The following is a 13,658-nucleotide window of genomic DNA, read 5'->3' as shown; positions in this document are numbered from 1 at the left end:
GGCTGACTGCCTATTGAATTAGTGCCAAGTGTCGACCACCTGCTGTAGGTTTTGCATTAAAACAGAGACATGTCTGAAGCAGTATTTCTCCCACATTCCATGTGTGTGTTGTGGATTCATCTGGTGACCTCTCACCTATCCTTCCATCTTAGGATTTCAGTCAATGGCCAAAGTTTTCCCATACTCGGGGTTTTTTAGGGTTTTTCTCCGAGTTTTGGGGGTTCTGTGAATTTTGAGAATCTTACAATGGCATTAACTTAGAAAAACATCTTTAGGCACTTCACAGAAGCATAAACAGACAGAAATTGCCATCAAGCCAAAAAAGTAGACATTAGGAGGGGTGACTAAAATCTTGGTCAAAGAGTTGGGTTTTAAGGAGGGATTTAAGGAAGGATCAGAAACTTCGCTCAGGGTTTATGTCATCCAACCAGAACTGGCGATGTAAGAGCCAGTTCTATGCCAGATATAATCATGTTCATAAGATTGTAACTATTAAATCCAATTGGGAATTCAGGAGAATGGTGAGAATGTGGAACTTGCTACCACAAGGAGTAGTTGAGGCGAATAGCATAGATGCATTTAAGGGGGAGCTAGATAAGCACACATGGGAGAAAAGAATAGAAGGATATGGTGATAGGGTGAGATGAAATAGGGAGGGAGGAGGCTCGTGTGGAGCATAAACACTGGCATAGACCAGTTGGGCCGAATGGCGTGTTTCTGTGCTGTAGATTCTTTGTAATTCTTTGTTTGTACCCTGTGGACATGTAGAAGCAAAAATTGGGGCCATGCCAAGGGGAACATCAAGGATGGGAGACAGTGAAGATTTTGATGGGGACAAGGACATTGAATGTGGAGGTGAGGGAATGGTTAAGCAAATTAACAGCTGCAGAGGTTTTATTTTGGAGGGCCAAAGGCTCGGCATTTGGGAATTCAAGAATGCAGTTGTAAGTGACTTGGGGGAGAGTTAGCAAAAAGAAAGTGACAGGTCAGTGGACACATATTAGTTAAGACAGAAATCAGACATACAAAGAGAGAAAAAGTAGATTGACTGAAAAAAGCAAAAGCCAGTGAAAGAACTCAACGGGAAAGATGCAGACAAACACTAATGGTAATCAATATCATTGGACACAGGATATCAGAAAGAATAAAAAAACACAAACCTAGAAGGTAGACAGAGAAACACAAATGCTACCACTGAGCCATGGTTGATATCTAACAGTGCGAGAAGAGATGACGTGTCATAGGCAAAGCCATGGGAGATCTAGTAATATATTAAAAAGTCTTGAGTGTGGTGTGGCACTTACTATTAACATCACACTTGCCTTCTGCCACACTTTAGCAATTACACTTTGGATGTTGCACCTAGCATATTCTCTGATTCACCATTAACAACTCCCCTGGTTGGAGAGGACCTGTAGATCTGCTACTAATTATAATAAACAAAATTGGCAAGTATAGGAAAATTGGAGTTAGAAAATGTTCTCAGAGATGGGCCGATGAATGGCAGATGGAGTTTAATTTAGATAAATGTGAGGTGATGCATTTTGGTAGATCGAATCGGGCCAGGACCTATTCCGTTAATGGTAGGGCGTTGGGGAGAGTTATAGAACAAAGAGATCTAGGAGTACAGGTTCATAGCTCCTTGAAAGTGGAGTCACAGGTGGATAGGGTGGTGAAGAAGGCATTCGGCATGCTTGGTTTCATTGGTCAGAACATTGAATGCAGGAGTTGGGATGTCTTGTTGAAGTTGTACAGGGCATTGGTGAGGCCACACTTGGAGTACTGTGTACAGTTCTGGTCACCCTATTATAGAAAGGATATTATTAAACTAGAAAGAGTGCAGAAAAGATTTACTAGGATGCTACCGGGACTTGATGGTTTGACTTATAGGGAGAGGTTAGACAGACTGGGACTTTTTTCCCTGGAGAGTAGGGGGTTAAGGGGTGATCTTATAGAAGTCTATAAAATAATGAGGTGCATAGATAAGGTAGATAGTCAAAATCTTTTCCCAAAGGTAGGGGAGTCTATAACGAGGGGGCATAGATTTAAGGTGAGAGGGGAGAGATACAAAAGGGTCCAGAGGGGCAATTTTTTCACTCAAAGGGTGGTGGGTGTCTGGAACGAGCTGCCAGAGGCAGTAGTAGAGGCGGGTACAATTTTGTCTTTTAAAAAGCATTTGGACAGTTACATGGGTAAGATGGGTATAGAGGGATATGGGCCAAGTGCAGGCAATTGGGACTAGCTTAGTGGTATAAACTGGGCGACATGGACATGTTGGGCCGAAGGGCCTGTTTCCATGTTGTAACTTCTATGATTCTATGATGATTCTATGATTTGCTTATATGTTTTAACATTAATATTTTTGGCAGATATTTGGAAAAGAAAAGGTTGCTGTTTCCTAGATTCTTCTTTGTCTCTGATCCAGCTTTACTGGAAATCCTTGGACAAGCTAGTGATTCGCACACCATCCAGGTTTGTTTGAGTAGTTTTTATAACATGTTCACAAGTCAAAGAAAAAACCAGGAAACAACAAAAATTGATGCATTAAATATTATTTGTAACCTTTGCAGCTCTTTTGTAATTGCCATGGAAAAGTTCAGGCATGCAAATTTAAAAACTAGCAAGCAGAAAGTATAATCTGCTCTACCCTATCCTGATTTGCCACTTTTCGATGTTCCAAATACCAATCTCTCATTATTATTATGTATGAGGGTATATATGGTAGCTTACTGGTTATGGTACTGAACTAGTGAACTCCGAGGTTGTGGGCACTAAATTGGGCCGTGTAGCGCCTATTGTTTTGGCGCTACATGGGTTCTCTGACTGGATGTGCGCACATTTCCTGCATGACGTGAGCCAGACGCCATCATGGTTTAGGAGATAGGAGTTAACGCATGCACAAATACCGAACGCTGGAAGCGTGTAAACTAGGGAGAAAATGCGTGCAATCAGTGTGCAACGCTGATTTAAAGTGTGTTGGCCAGGGGCTGCAGAAACTACTGACTTTATTCCGAACTGCTGACACACAGGCAAAAGCAACTTTTGAACTGAAGTAACCTGAGTTCAGTCGCTGGCCTGAAGTGGCTGGAACCGGTTTGAATTAGCTAAGTTTTGTGAAAGACAAAGGAGATGTGATAAGACACAACTCCTTATTTAGAAAATAAGTAATGTGGTAATGCTACCTAAGTCCTTGGGACAGAGCCAATGAGGAGAAGACACAGAATAGGCGAGCAAGCCTAAACCAACGGGAGAGAAAGACAGCACAGCTTGAAGAGATAAGATTCAGAATAAGAATTAAGAATCTGGGGCGTGGAGCCAGAGCGAAGACTCTGGAGACCAACCATCGCGGAAATGGAAGAACCTACATCAGGGACGTAGAGACGACGTCGAAAGAGAGAGAGAACGGAATGCCTGGCCAGCGTCAGCTCTCCTTTTCGGGTATTATCCCTTATATTCTGTGACCACTCAGGGAGTGTCAGAGAAACCTAGTGGATGTGCGTTTAGATCCTCGTTTGGGTATAAAACTGTAGAACCTGCTGAAAACTGCATGTCTGTATATAACCAGACGTATAAGCTATATGTATATGATCTAACGACGTGAATAAAGCGAATTGAGAGTTAAGAGAGAATTGACTCTTCTCCTCTTTGTACTAAGCCAATAACCGTAACCGGTGATCAACAAGTGATACACACCATTTTCGACCTTAACGCTCAGCTCAATGCAGTCTTATCCCCGACCATCTAAATTTGTCTCACAGTGCCTGAAAGACCCTCCACCAGTGCTATTTAAAGGGGCCATGCAGGTGTTGCAGGTTAGTTGCTGGATTATTGCTTCTGGCTGCTGGAGGAGTAGGAAGTGTTTTTTGAAGCTCCCTCTTCTTCTTGACAGTTCCCACACTACTTTTGAGAGTGCTTTGGCAGGTACTGCCTTATGGGTCAGAAAGTTATAACCATGGTTGAACAACATTCCTGCCAACCATGGGCGGTCTGCTCGGGCTCCCACTGGGCATTGAGCACCACTGGGAGCATGCAGAGAGGCCACGCACAGCAGGTCAAGCTGCAAGGAGACGGAGGACGAGGAGGCGCAGGGCACTGAGCAGGAGGCCCTACCCAATGAGGGCCTTCCAGGATCAATTCTCTTCCCTCAACATAACCAAGGAGGATTGCATCCGACGCTTGAGGTTCACCAAGGAAGCCGTCACCGAGATCTGTCAATTGGTGCGGCCACAACTCCAGCCTCAGAGCAGGGTGAGGACAGCATTGCCTGTGACTGTGAAGGTCACTGTGGCGCTGAATTTCTACGGCTCAGGAACATTTCAGGCCTCTGCAGGCGACATGTGCAACATCTCGCAGTATGCAATGCAGTGCTGCATAAGGGAGGTCACAGATGCACTGTACCACATGAGTAACAGGTTCATCACCTTCCCTCCACATAGAGTCAAGCAGAACGAGTGAGTTCACATTGCTGGCTTCCCCATGGTGCAGGGTGCGACTGACTGCACACATATTGCCCTGCGTGCCCTGCATGTCAACTCAGCCGTCTTCGTCAACCGAAAGAGCTTCCACTCCCTCAACTTGCAGCTAGTGTGCAACCACATGCATTGGATCATGGAGGTCGATGCCCGCTACCCTTGGAGCAGTCACGACGCCTTCGTCATGCGGCAGTCCAATATGCCAGCTATCTTTCACCCGACTCGGCAAGTCAAAGGCTGGCTACTGGGTGACGTCGTCAGGAACCCATGCATATGTGCACAGCAGGCCTATAATGAGAGCCATGCTGCCATATGCAACATCGTGGAGCACACCATAGGCCTCCTCAAACAATGCTTCTGCTGCTTGGACTGGTCTGGAGGAGCCCTCCGGTCCTCCCCTGAGCAGGTGGGCATATTTGTTGTGGTATGCTGCATGCTGCACAACCTCGCCATCATGAGGGACCATGAATGATTGCAGAAGATCCTGAGCCAGAGGTGGAGGAGGAGGAAGAGGCTGAGGAGGAGGAAGAGGAGGGGGTGGAGCCGGAAGAGGAAATGGAGGAAGACGCAAGGGTGCAACAGGAACCACATGCCTTGTCTGTAAGGGCTCTGCGTGCTCGCCTGATCCGTGCCCGCTATCAATAATTTGAACTACATCCCCCAACTCAACAACAGTCCTACACTCCCCACCTTTCCGCTCACACCAGACAATCAAATCGCCCTCCATCTGATTACACATTGGTGTCCCTCTCAGCTCATTGCATAAATAAAAACCACCACCAAATGCAAAATCAAAGTCTCATTTATCAATGAATAAATGAAATTATGCAAACATAACAGAACTATTCACCCTTGTGCATTCCTCTAGTGCCTGTTGGTTGTGTGCCTTTACCTATCCTAGTGCTCCTACGAGGTGCTTCCCCAGTGGCTGGAGTATGGGTGGTGGGAGGCTGCTGGCCTTCAATGGAGGAGCGTGCAGATGGCCTTGGAGGAGCTCGAGTAGCTCTGGGCCTGGTGGGCCCAGCTTCAGACTGCACCACCTCAGCATGGGCTGCAGCAGTCTGGCCTGGATGGCCGAGAGGCAACAACAGGGGAACTGGCGGAGTGGCAGGGTTGGGAGCAGGAATGCTGTCGATCTGAGAGAGGACAGCAGGTCTGACTGCCATGGCACCTCTGCTACTCTCCTGGGACGGTGCCTCAGCAATCCTGATGATCAGCTGAAGAACGGATTGCTGGAGTGCTGTGACACCCTAGAAGCCCCGTTCCACAGTGGTCCTCAGAGTCACGATAGCAGCAGTCTGAGCTTCCAAGGCAGCAGTCTGAGCTGCAAATGCAGCAGTTGGACCTTGGATGGCAGATGTTTGTGCTGCAATGGATGCTGTGACATCAGTCATCAGACGCTGCATCATGGTGGGTTCCACAGGTGCACTGATGGAGGTGACCACCCGTTCTATGTTGGAAAGGATGGGCTCCAAGCTCTGCGCAAAGCCCTGTGCCAAGTTGGAGCTGGACTCCTCCATGCCTCTTCTCATTGTGCGCAGGCTTTCTGGCAGGTTTTCCAGTGCCCCAAGCATTTGGTGGTGTACGCCCATCAGACGTCTTCTGTAGCCTGGCCCATCGAAGTCCTCATCTGACTCCTCTGCAGCAGAACTAGTGAGCGACCTCGCCCTCCGGTGAACTGGCACCTGTGGTATCCATTCCTCCTGCCCCGGCTCCTGCGCACTTGTGCTCGGTGTCTCACCACATTTTTTTTATTTTTTTTATTTTTTTTATTCGTTCATGGGATGTGGGCGTCGCTGGCGAGGCCGGCATTTATTGCCCATCCCTAATTGCCCTTGAGAAGGTGGTGGTGAGCCGCCTTCTTGAACCGCTGCAGTCCGTGTGGTGACGGTTCTCCCACAGTGCTGTGAGGAAGGGAGTTCCAGGATTTTGACCCAGCGGCAATCAAGGAACGGCGATATATTTCCAAGTCGGGATGGTGTGTGACTTGGAGGGGAACGTGCAGGTGGTGTTGTTCCCATGCGCCTGCTGCCCTTGTCGTTCCAGGTGGTAGAGGTCGCGGGTTTGGGAGGTGCTGTCGAAGAAGCCTTGGCGAGTTGCTGCAGTGCATCCTGTGGATGGTACACACTGCAGCCACAGTGCGCCGGTGGTGAAGGGAGTGAATGTTAAGGGTGGTGGATGGGGTGCCAATCAAGCGGGCTGCTTTATCTTGGATGGTGTCGAGCTTCTTGAGTGTTGTTGGAGCTGCACTCATCCAGGCAAGTGGAGAGTATTCCATCACACTCCTGACTTGTGCCTTGTAGATGGTGGAAAGGCTTTGGGGAGTCAGGAGGTGAGTCACTCGCCGCAGAATACCCAGCCTCTGACCTGCTCTCGTAGCCACAGTATTTATATGGCTGGTCCAGTTAAGTTTCTGGTCAATGGTGACCCCCAGGATGTTGATGGTGGGGGATTCGGCGATGGTGATGCCGTTGAATGTCAAGGGGAGGTGGTTAGACTCTCTCTTGTTGGAGATGGTCATTGCCTGGCACTTATCTGGCGCGAATGTTACTTGCCACTTATGAGCCCAAGCCTGGATGTTGTCCAGGTCTTGCTGCATGCAGGCTCGGACTGCTTCATTATCTGAACTGAACAATGTGCAGTCATCAGCGAACATCCCCATTTCTGACCTTATGATGGAGGGAAGGTCATTGATGAAGCAGCTGAAGATGGTTGGGCCTAGGACCACATGCAGATCCCTCCTCTAACCTAACCTCCAAAGGACGTGCAGTGTCACTGTCTGAGCTGGTGGAAGCAAGTGTCAGATCGATTGACGGTGTGGCTTCAGTGTCCTCCTCCTCCACCACCTCGGACGGTGCCGCCACGTGTTCTTGGGTACCTGCAATGACAAAGGGAAACAGGTTGAGTTGTGGAATGGGGAGAGGAGCAAGTAAGACGTGTGTGCTGACAGCATATGCAGCACGTGAGTCAGAAAAGATTATGGGAGGAGGGAGATGTGGAAAAGAAGGAACATTAGATATGCAGAGTCCCCCTTCATTGGGACCTCCAACGTGGCATTATGTGACGGCTGCAGTGACGGCTTGCCCAATGATCCTGAGCACTGTCTCCTCTAGTGCAAACGTGCCCGTCCACCCTCAGGTCCCTCCTGCTGCCTGGTGTTATGTGCCACTTTCTCTTGCAAGACAGAGGACAGTGTGTCAGTGAGTGTCCTGCAAGGTGTGTGGGTGATGTGCCTGTCATGGACGAATAGCTGCCTGTTTGTGTGACTTGTGAGTGGTGGTTGTGTGACCTGCAAGTGTGGTACTATGTGCGGGTGAGATGCAGCATGCCGAGTGCAGCATTGCGGATGGATGGGCAGTGTTTGTTGGTGGGTGGGTGACGGTAGGTGTCGTGCGAGGAGCAGTGTTGCAGTTGGTAGGATGTGCCACTTGACACTTGTGTTCCCTCACCTTGACCACTTGTGTCAAATCATTGAACTTCTTCCAGTACTGCACCCACATGCGTGGTACAATGCTCCTGGCGTTTACTTCCTGCGCCACAGCCTGCCGTTGCCTGCGGAGCTGCAGCCTGGAGGGTCTCCGGCCACCCTGCTGGTACGTGCTGGCCCTCCTTTAGTCCACAGCTTCCACCAGGGCCTCCAGAGCATCATCCAAGAAGTGTGGAGCCCTCTCTTGTGTCGGTCCAGCTATTCTCTTGGCCATCTTTCCTTCCTGCAAGTAAGCTGTGTACCTGCCATTTGAAATGTGCCTGCACCTTTAAGAAGTGTAGGCTGCTGATGACGTGAGCTGTGCATGCCCCATTTCCAACGTCCTCATTTTCCATGCAGCCTCTTAGCAGTACGGGTTGCGCTGGCCGCACGGAGATATCATGGTAAGCAGCAGGCAGCACAAAGTTCACATGTTGCCTGCTTAGGGTCTGTCAGGCCCAGGGTGCTACCACCGCACGAAACAGACCCTTATCCAATTTTTCCCCCTGTGAGTTTAAATTCCACCATAGCAAGTTGTGAAATTCAATTCAAGAATCTGATCATTTTTAGGCCGACACCAGGAAAAATGACCATGAAAGCTATTGGTTCGTCATAAAAGCCCACTTGTGACCTGCAGAGAAGGGAAGCAGCCATTACTACCTGGTCTGGCCTACATATGACTGCAGCCCCACATTATGTGGATGAGTTCAGGACAATTAGGGATGGACAATAAATGCAGCCTTGCAAGTGTCACTTATCCCGAGAACAAATAAAAAATGTGCATATATTATAGTGTACGCCATTGTCATGATTCAGAATTCTTCAACAAAAAAGAAAGACATGTAGTTTTAAAATGTGTTCTCAGCAGAAACTTACCTGAAGGGCAGATGAGAGGTGACTTAAATGCAGGATGGGCAGTTGTTTTGCACAAATTCTAAACAATGGCTAATTTCTCAGCAATGTCTGGCCATTCAGGATTCTATCCAGCACCTGAGTGTTGACAAACTCTAGCAATCTCTATGGGTTAGTGGGGAAAGGCCTTTAAAAATTAGGACACAGAAGTCAATGGTCCAGCATCAAAAAGCTGCATTATGAATTAACCGTCCCGCAACCAACAGAGTACCCTTTGTCGTCCAGTACTTCCCCGGAGCGGAGAAACTACGCCATGTTCTCCGCAGCCTTCAACATGTCATCAATGACGACGAACACCTCGCTATGGCCATCCCCACACCTCCACTACTCGCCTTTAAACAGCCACCCAACCTCAAACAGACCATCGTTCGCAGCAAATTACCTAGCTTTCAAGAGAACAGCGTCCACGACACCACACAACCCTGCCACGGTAACCTCTGCAAGACATGCCAGATCATCGACACAGATACCACCATCACACGAGAGGACACCACCCACCAGGTGCATGGTTCATACTCCTGTGACTCGGCCAACGTTGTCTACCTCATACGTTGCAGGAAAGGATGCCCCAGAGCATGGTACATTGGCGAGACCATGCAGACGCTGCGACAACGGATGAACGGACACCGCGCAACAATCGCCAAACAGGAGGGTTCCCTCCCAGTCGGGGAACACTTCAGCAGTCATGGACATTCATCCACCGACCTTCGGGTAAGCGTACTCCAAGGCGGCCTTCGAGACACACGACAACGCAAAATCGTCGAGCAGAAATTGATAGCCAAGTTCCGCACCCATGAGGACGGCCTCAACCGGGATCTTGGGTTCATGTCACGCGACACGTTACCCCACCAGCGAACAAATGTTATCTGTTTTTAATATAACGGGTCAGTTGCTGTCTTTTCTATGTTTCTACCTCTCTATCTCTGTTTTTTTTTTGTTTGTTGTTTTTTTTGGTGATTTGTATATTCTGAGACCTTGCAGGTAACACCTGTCTGTCTGCACACTGATTGCCTTGGCAACGGACAGTTGAAAAAACTGTCTGTAATCACCAAGCATTGTTCTGTGAATTATAAATGCGATTTCATTTCGAGGATTTCATTTCGACATCGTTCACCTGAGGAAGGAGGAAGCCTCCGAAAGCTTGTGAATTTAAAATAAAATTGCTGGACTATAACTTGGTGTTGTAAAATTGTTTACAATTGTTGGAGATGGTCATTGCCTGGCACTTATCTGGCGCGAATGTTACTTGCCACTTATGAGCCCAAGCCTGGATGTTGTCCAGGTCTTGCTGCATGCAGGCTCGGACTGCTTCATTATCTGAGGGGTTGCGAATGGAACTGAACACTGTGCAGTCATCAGCGAACATCCCCATTTCTGACCTTATGATGGAGGGAAGGTCATTGATGAAGCAGCTGAAGATGGTTGGGCCTAGGACACTGCCCTGAGGAACTCCTGCAGCAATGCCCTGGGGCTGAGATGATTGGCCTCCAACAACCACTACCATCTTCCTTTGTGCTAGGTGTGACTCCAGCCACTGGAGAGTTTTCCCCCTGATTCCCATTGACTTCAATTTTACTAGGGCTCCTTGGTGCCACACTCGGTCAAATGCTGCCTTGATGTCAAGGGCAGTCACTCTCACCTCACCTCTGGAATTCAGCTCTTTTGTCCATGTTTGGACCAAGGCTGTAATGAGGTCTGGAGCCGAGTGGCCCTGGCGGAACCCAAACTGAGCATCGATGAGCAGGTTATTGGTGAGTAAATGCCGCTTGATAGCACTGTCGACGACACCTTCCATCACTTTGCTGATGATTGAGAGTAGACTGATGGGGCGGTAATTGGCCGGATTGGATTTGTCCTGCTTTTTGTGGACAGGACATACCTGGGCAATTTTCCACATTGTCGGGTAGATGCCAGCATTTACCCACAACTCACACCTCACATACGGACTATCAGCTATTCCATCATGACAGTCACATTCTCCAAACACCTCACAAGACTCTCACTAACACACTCCCTTCATTATTGCAGGAGAAGGTTGCACACAAGACCAGGCAACAGGCTGGAACTGGAGGAGATAGAATTTGCCTGCAGACCATCTCCCCGCCATGAAGAGATTATGCTGGCCATCGTGAGAAGGGGCAGGGTGGAGACTATGGTGACTAGTGATGCTAGAGGAGATGTCACGCAGGGTTTCTTCATGGCTAATCCTCTTTGTCTCTTCTGAATCTCCCTCACCCCACACACTGCATGACAAGCTGCAGATGCTTTTAACACACAACTCTTTCTCTCTGCTCTCCCTCACACCACAAGCTAATCCATGTCCCTCTGTTTCATTTCAGTTGCTGTGAATGTCAATGCCCCTCAACTAGTGGAGGAAGAGGAGCACGGCATTCCAGAAGACGCACTATCACTTGATTTGACTCTCGCAAGCACCAGCTGAGATACCAGCACCACCTGGACTTTAGAGGCTAGATTAGAGGAAGTATCTACACGTGGTAATTCAGAGGGCACAAGTGCGCAGGGGGATAGTACGCCACAAGTACCAGCTCGCCAGAGGGCGAGGTCGCATATGTCCTGCTGCAGAAGAGTCAGATGCGGACTTCAAGGGATCAGGCTACCGATGAGTGGTCAGGTCCGTCAACACCACAAGTGGAACCCACCATGATGGAGCCTCATGACACTCTGACAGCTTCCATGGCAGCACAAACTGCTGGCATGAAAGCTCAAGCAACTGCCATTGTGGCTTTGGGGCCACTGTTGAAAGGGGCTTCCAAGGCGTCACATCACACCAGCACTCTGTTCGCTAGCACAGCGCTAGGAGTGCTGAGGCTTCACCCCAGGAGAGTTGCCTTGGCTCCATGGGAGAGGCACCCACTGTCCTCTCTCAGAATGTAAGGAATCTTACAACACCAGGTTATAGTCCAACAAATTTATTTTAAAATCACAAGCTTTCGGAGATTATCCCCTTCGTCAGATGAATGAGTGAAAAGGTTCTCAAATCGCATATCTTATACTAGGCTGGGACAGCATCACACCAATCAAAACGTGTCGTTGTTATTCAAACAGGCCAGTCACGGAGAACAGCACGTCCCAGTACACTGGATATACATTGTGTCAATTACACAGACAGGCAGAAAGAAACCCAAAATGGCAGAGAGAGAGAGAGAGAGAGAGGATATTAAAAAACATAATTTTTTTCCCCCTTTTTGCTGGTGGGGTTACGTGTAGCGTGACATGAACCCAAGATCTCGGTTGAGGCCGTCCTCATGGATGCGGAACTTGGCTATCAACTTCTGCTCGACGATTTTGCGTTGTCGTGTGTCTCAAAGGCCGCCTTGGAGAACGCTTACCCGAAGATTGGTGGCTGAATGTCCTTGACTGCTAAAGTGTTCCCCGACAGGGAGGGAACCCTCCTGTCTGGCGATTGTTGCGCGGTGTCCGTTCATCCGTTGTCGCAGTGTCTGCATGGTCTCGCCGATGTACCATGCTCTGGGGCATCCTTTCCTGCAACGTATGAGGTAGACAACGTTGGCCGAGTCACAGGAGTATGAACCATGTACCTGGTGGGTGGTGTCCTCTCGTGTGATGGTGGTATCCGTGTCGATGATCTGGCATGTCTTGCAGAGGTTGCCGTGGCAGGGTTGTGTGGTGTCAGAATGACAGCATGCTTGCTCCCTCACCGGACACTCTGCCAGTGCCTTTGCTGGTGCCACTCAGCCAGTCGGCCCAGGCCGTTGTAACCCATGGCGAAATGCTGCAGTCTGCAGCCAGGCCGGTTAGGCCCAGAGCTACTCGAGGTTGTCCTACAAGGCCTTTTGAAGTGTCCTCAATGGAAGGTCAGCAGCCTTCCACCTCCCAAGCTGTAGCCACTGAAGAAGCACTTCATAGAAGCAGGAGAACAGGAAAACGAGCACACTTTAGACTGGACATGACTAATGGCCCAGCTGCAGACATCGTAGCAAAGGCTGAAGGGAAATCTCCAGGACAAGAACATTCAGATATTGACCCAGATGATGACTTTCAGCGTGAAATGTACTTCTATCGCCAGGCACAAGCAACCGCATTGGATGCATTGCCTCGGCTACAGCGACTGAAAATTGCAACAAGGAGACCAGGTGACTACTTTGCAGAGATGGCCAAGTCAGACCAGCAAATGCAGAAGATTCGAGAAAAACTGATATCGAAGCAGATCTCCATAGAAAAGTCTGAAAAAGCTAAACAGGTTATTAGTTTTTTTTTGTCATGATATGATTTGACAATAATTGCTTGATCAATTTATTTTTTGTTCTAGATTTGGTGTTCGTGTTTGTCTTTGTAGTGGAGTGAAGGAAGGCAATTGGATGGTAGTTGAACATAGGAACATAAGAAATATCAACAAGATCATGGCTGATCTTCGACCTCAACTTCACTTTCCCGCCCGATCCCCATATCCCTTGATTCCCCTGGAGTCCAAAAATCTATCGATCTCAGCCTTGAATATACTCAACATCCACAGCCCTCTGGGGTAGAGAGTTCCAAAGATTCACAACCCTCTGAGTGAAGAAATTCCTCCTCATCTCAGTCTTAAATGGCCGACCCCTTATCCTGAGACTATGCCCCCTAGTTCTAGACTCTCCAGCCAGGGGAAACAATCTCTCAGCATCTACCCTGTCAAGCCCCCTCAGAATCTTATACGTTTCAATGAGATCACTTCTGATTCTTCTAAACTCCAGAGAGTATAGGCCCATTCTACTCAATCTCTCCTCATAGGACAACCCTCTCATCCCAGGAATCAATCTAGTGAACCTTCGTTGCACCAGCTCTAAAGC

The 13,658-nt window shown here is 48.6% G+C and overlaps 1 protein-coding gene across 1 annotated transcript in view; it reads left to right on the top strand.

The window, feature by feature from the left end:
• LOC137322210 (dynein axonemal heavy chain 8-like) overlaps positions 1-13,658 on the top strand; it is a 1,468,904-nt gene that overhangs the window by 679,965 nt on the left and 775,281 nt on the right. Inside the window, exon 40 of the mRNA XM_067985326.1 lies at positions 2,370-2,472. Within this exon, the coding sequence (XP_067841427.1) occupies positions 2,370-2,472 (103 nt within the window). The remainder of the gene's footprint in view (positions 1-2,369; positions 2,473-13,658) is intronic.

Source organism: Heptranchias perlo, chromosome 5 (assembly GCF_035084215.1).
Source record: "Heptranchias perlo isolate sHepPer1 chromosome 5, sHepPer1.hap1, whole genome shotgun sequence".
NCBI lineage: Eukaryota > Metazoa > Chordata > Chondrichthyes > Hexanchiformes > Hexanchidae > Heptranchias > Heptranchias perlo.
The sequence above is the reverse complement of the archived record's forward strand: the minus strand, read 5'-3'. Positions and strand labels throughout refer to the sequence as shown.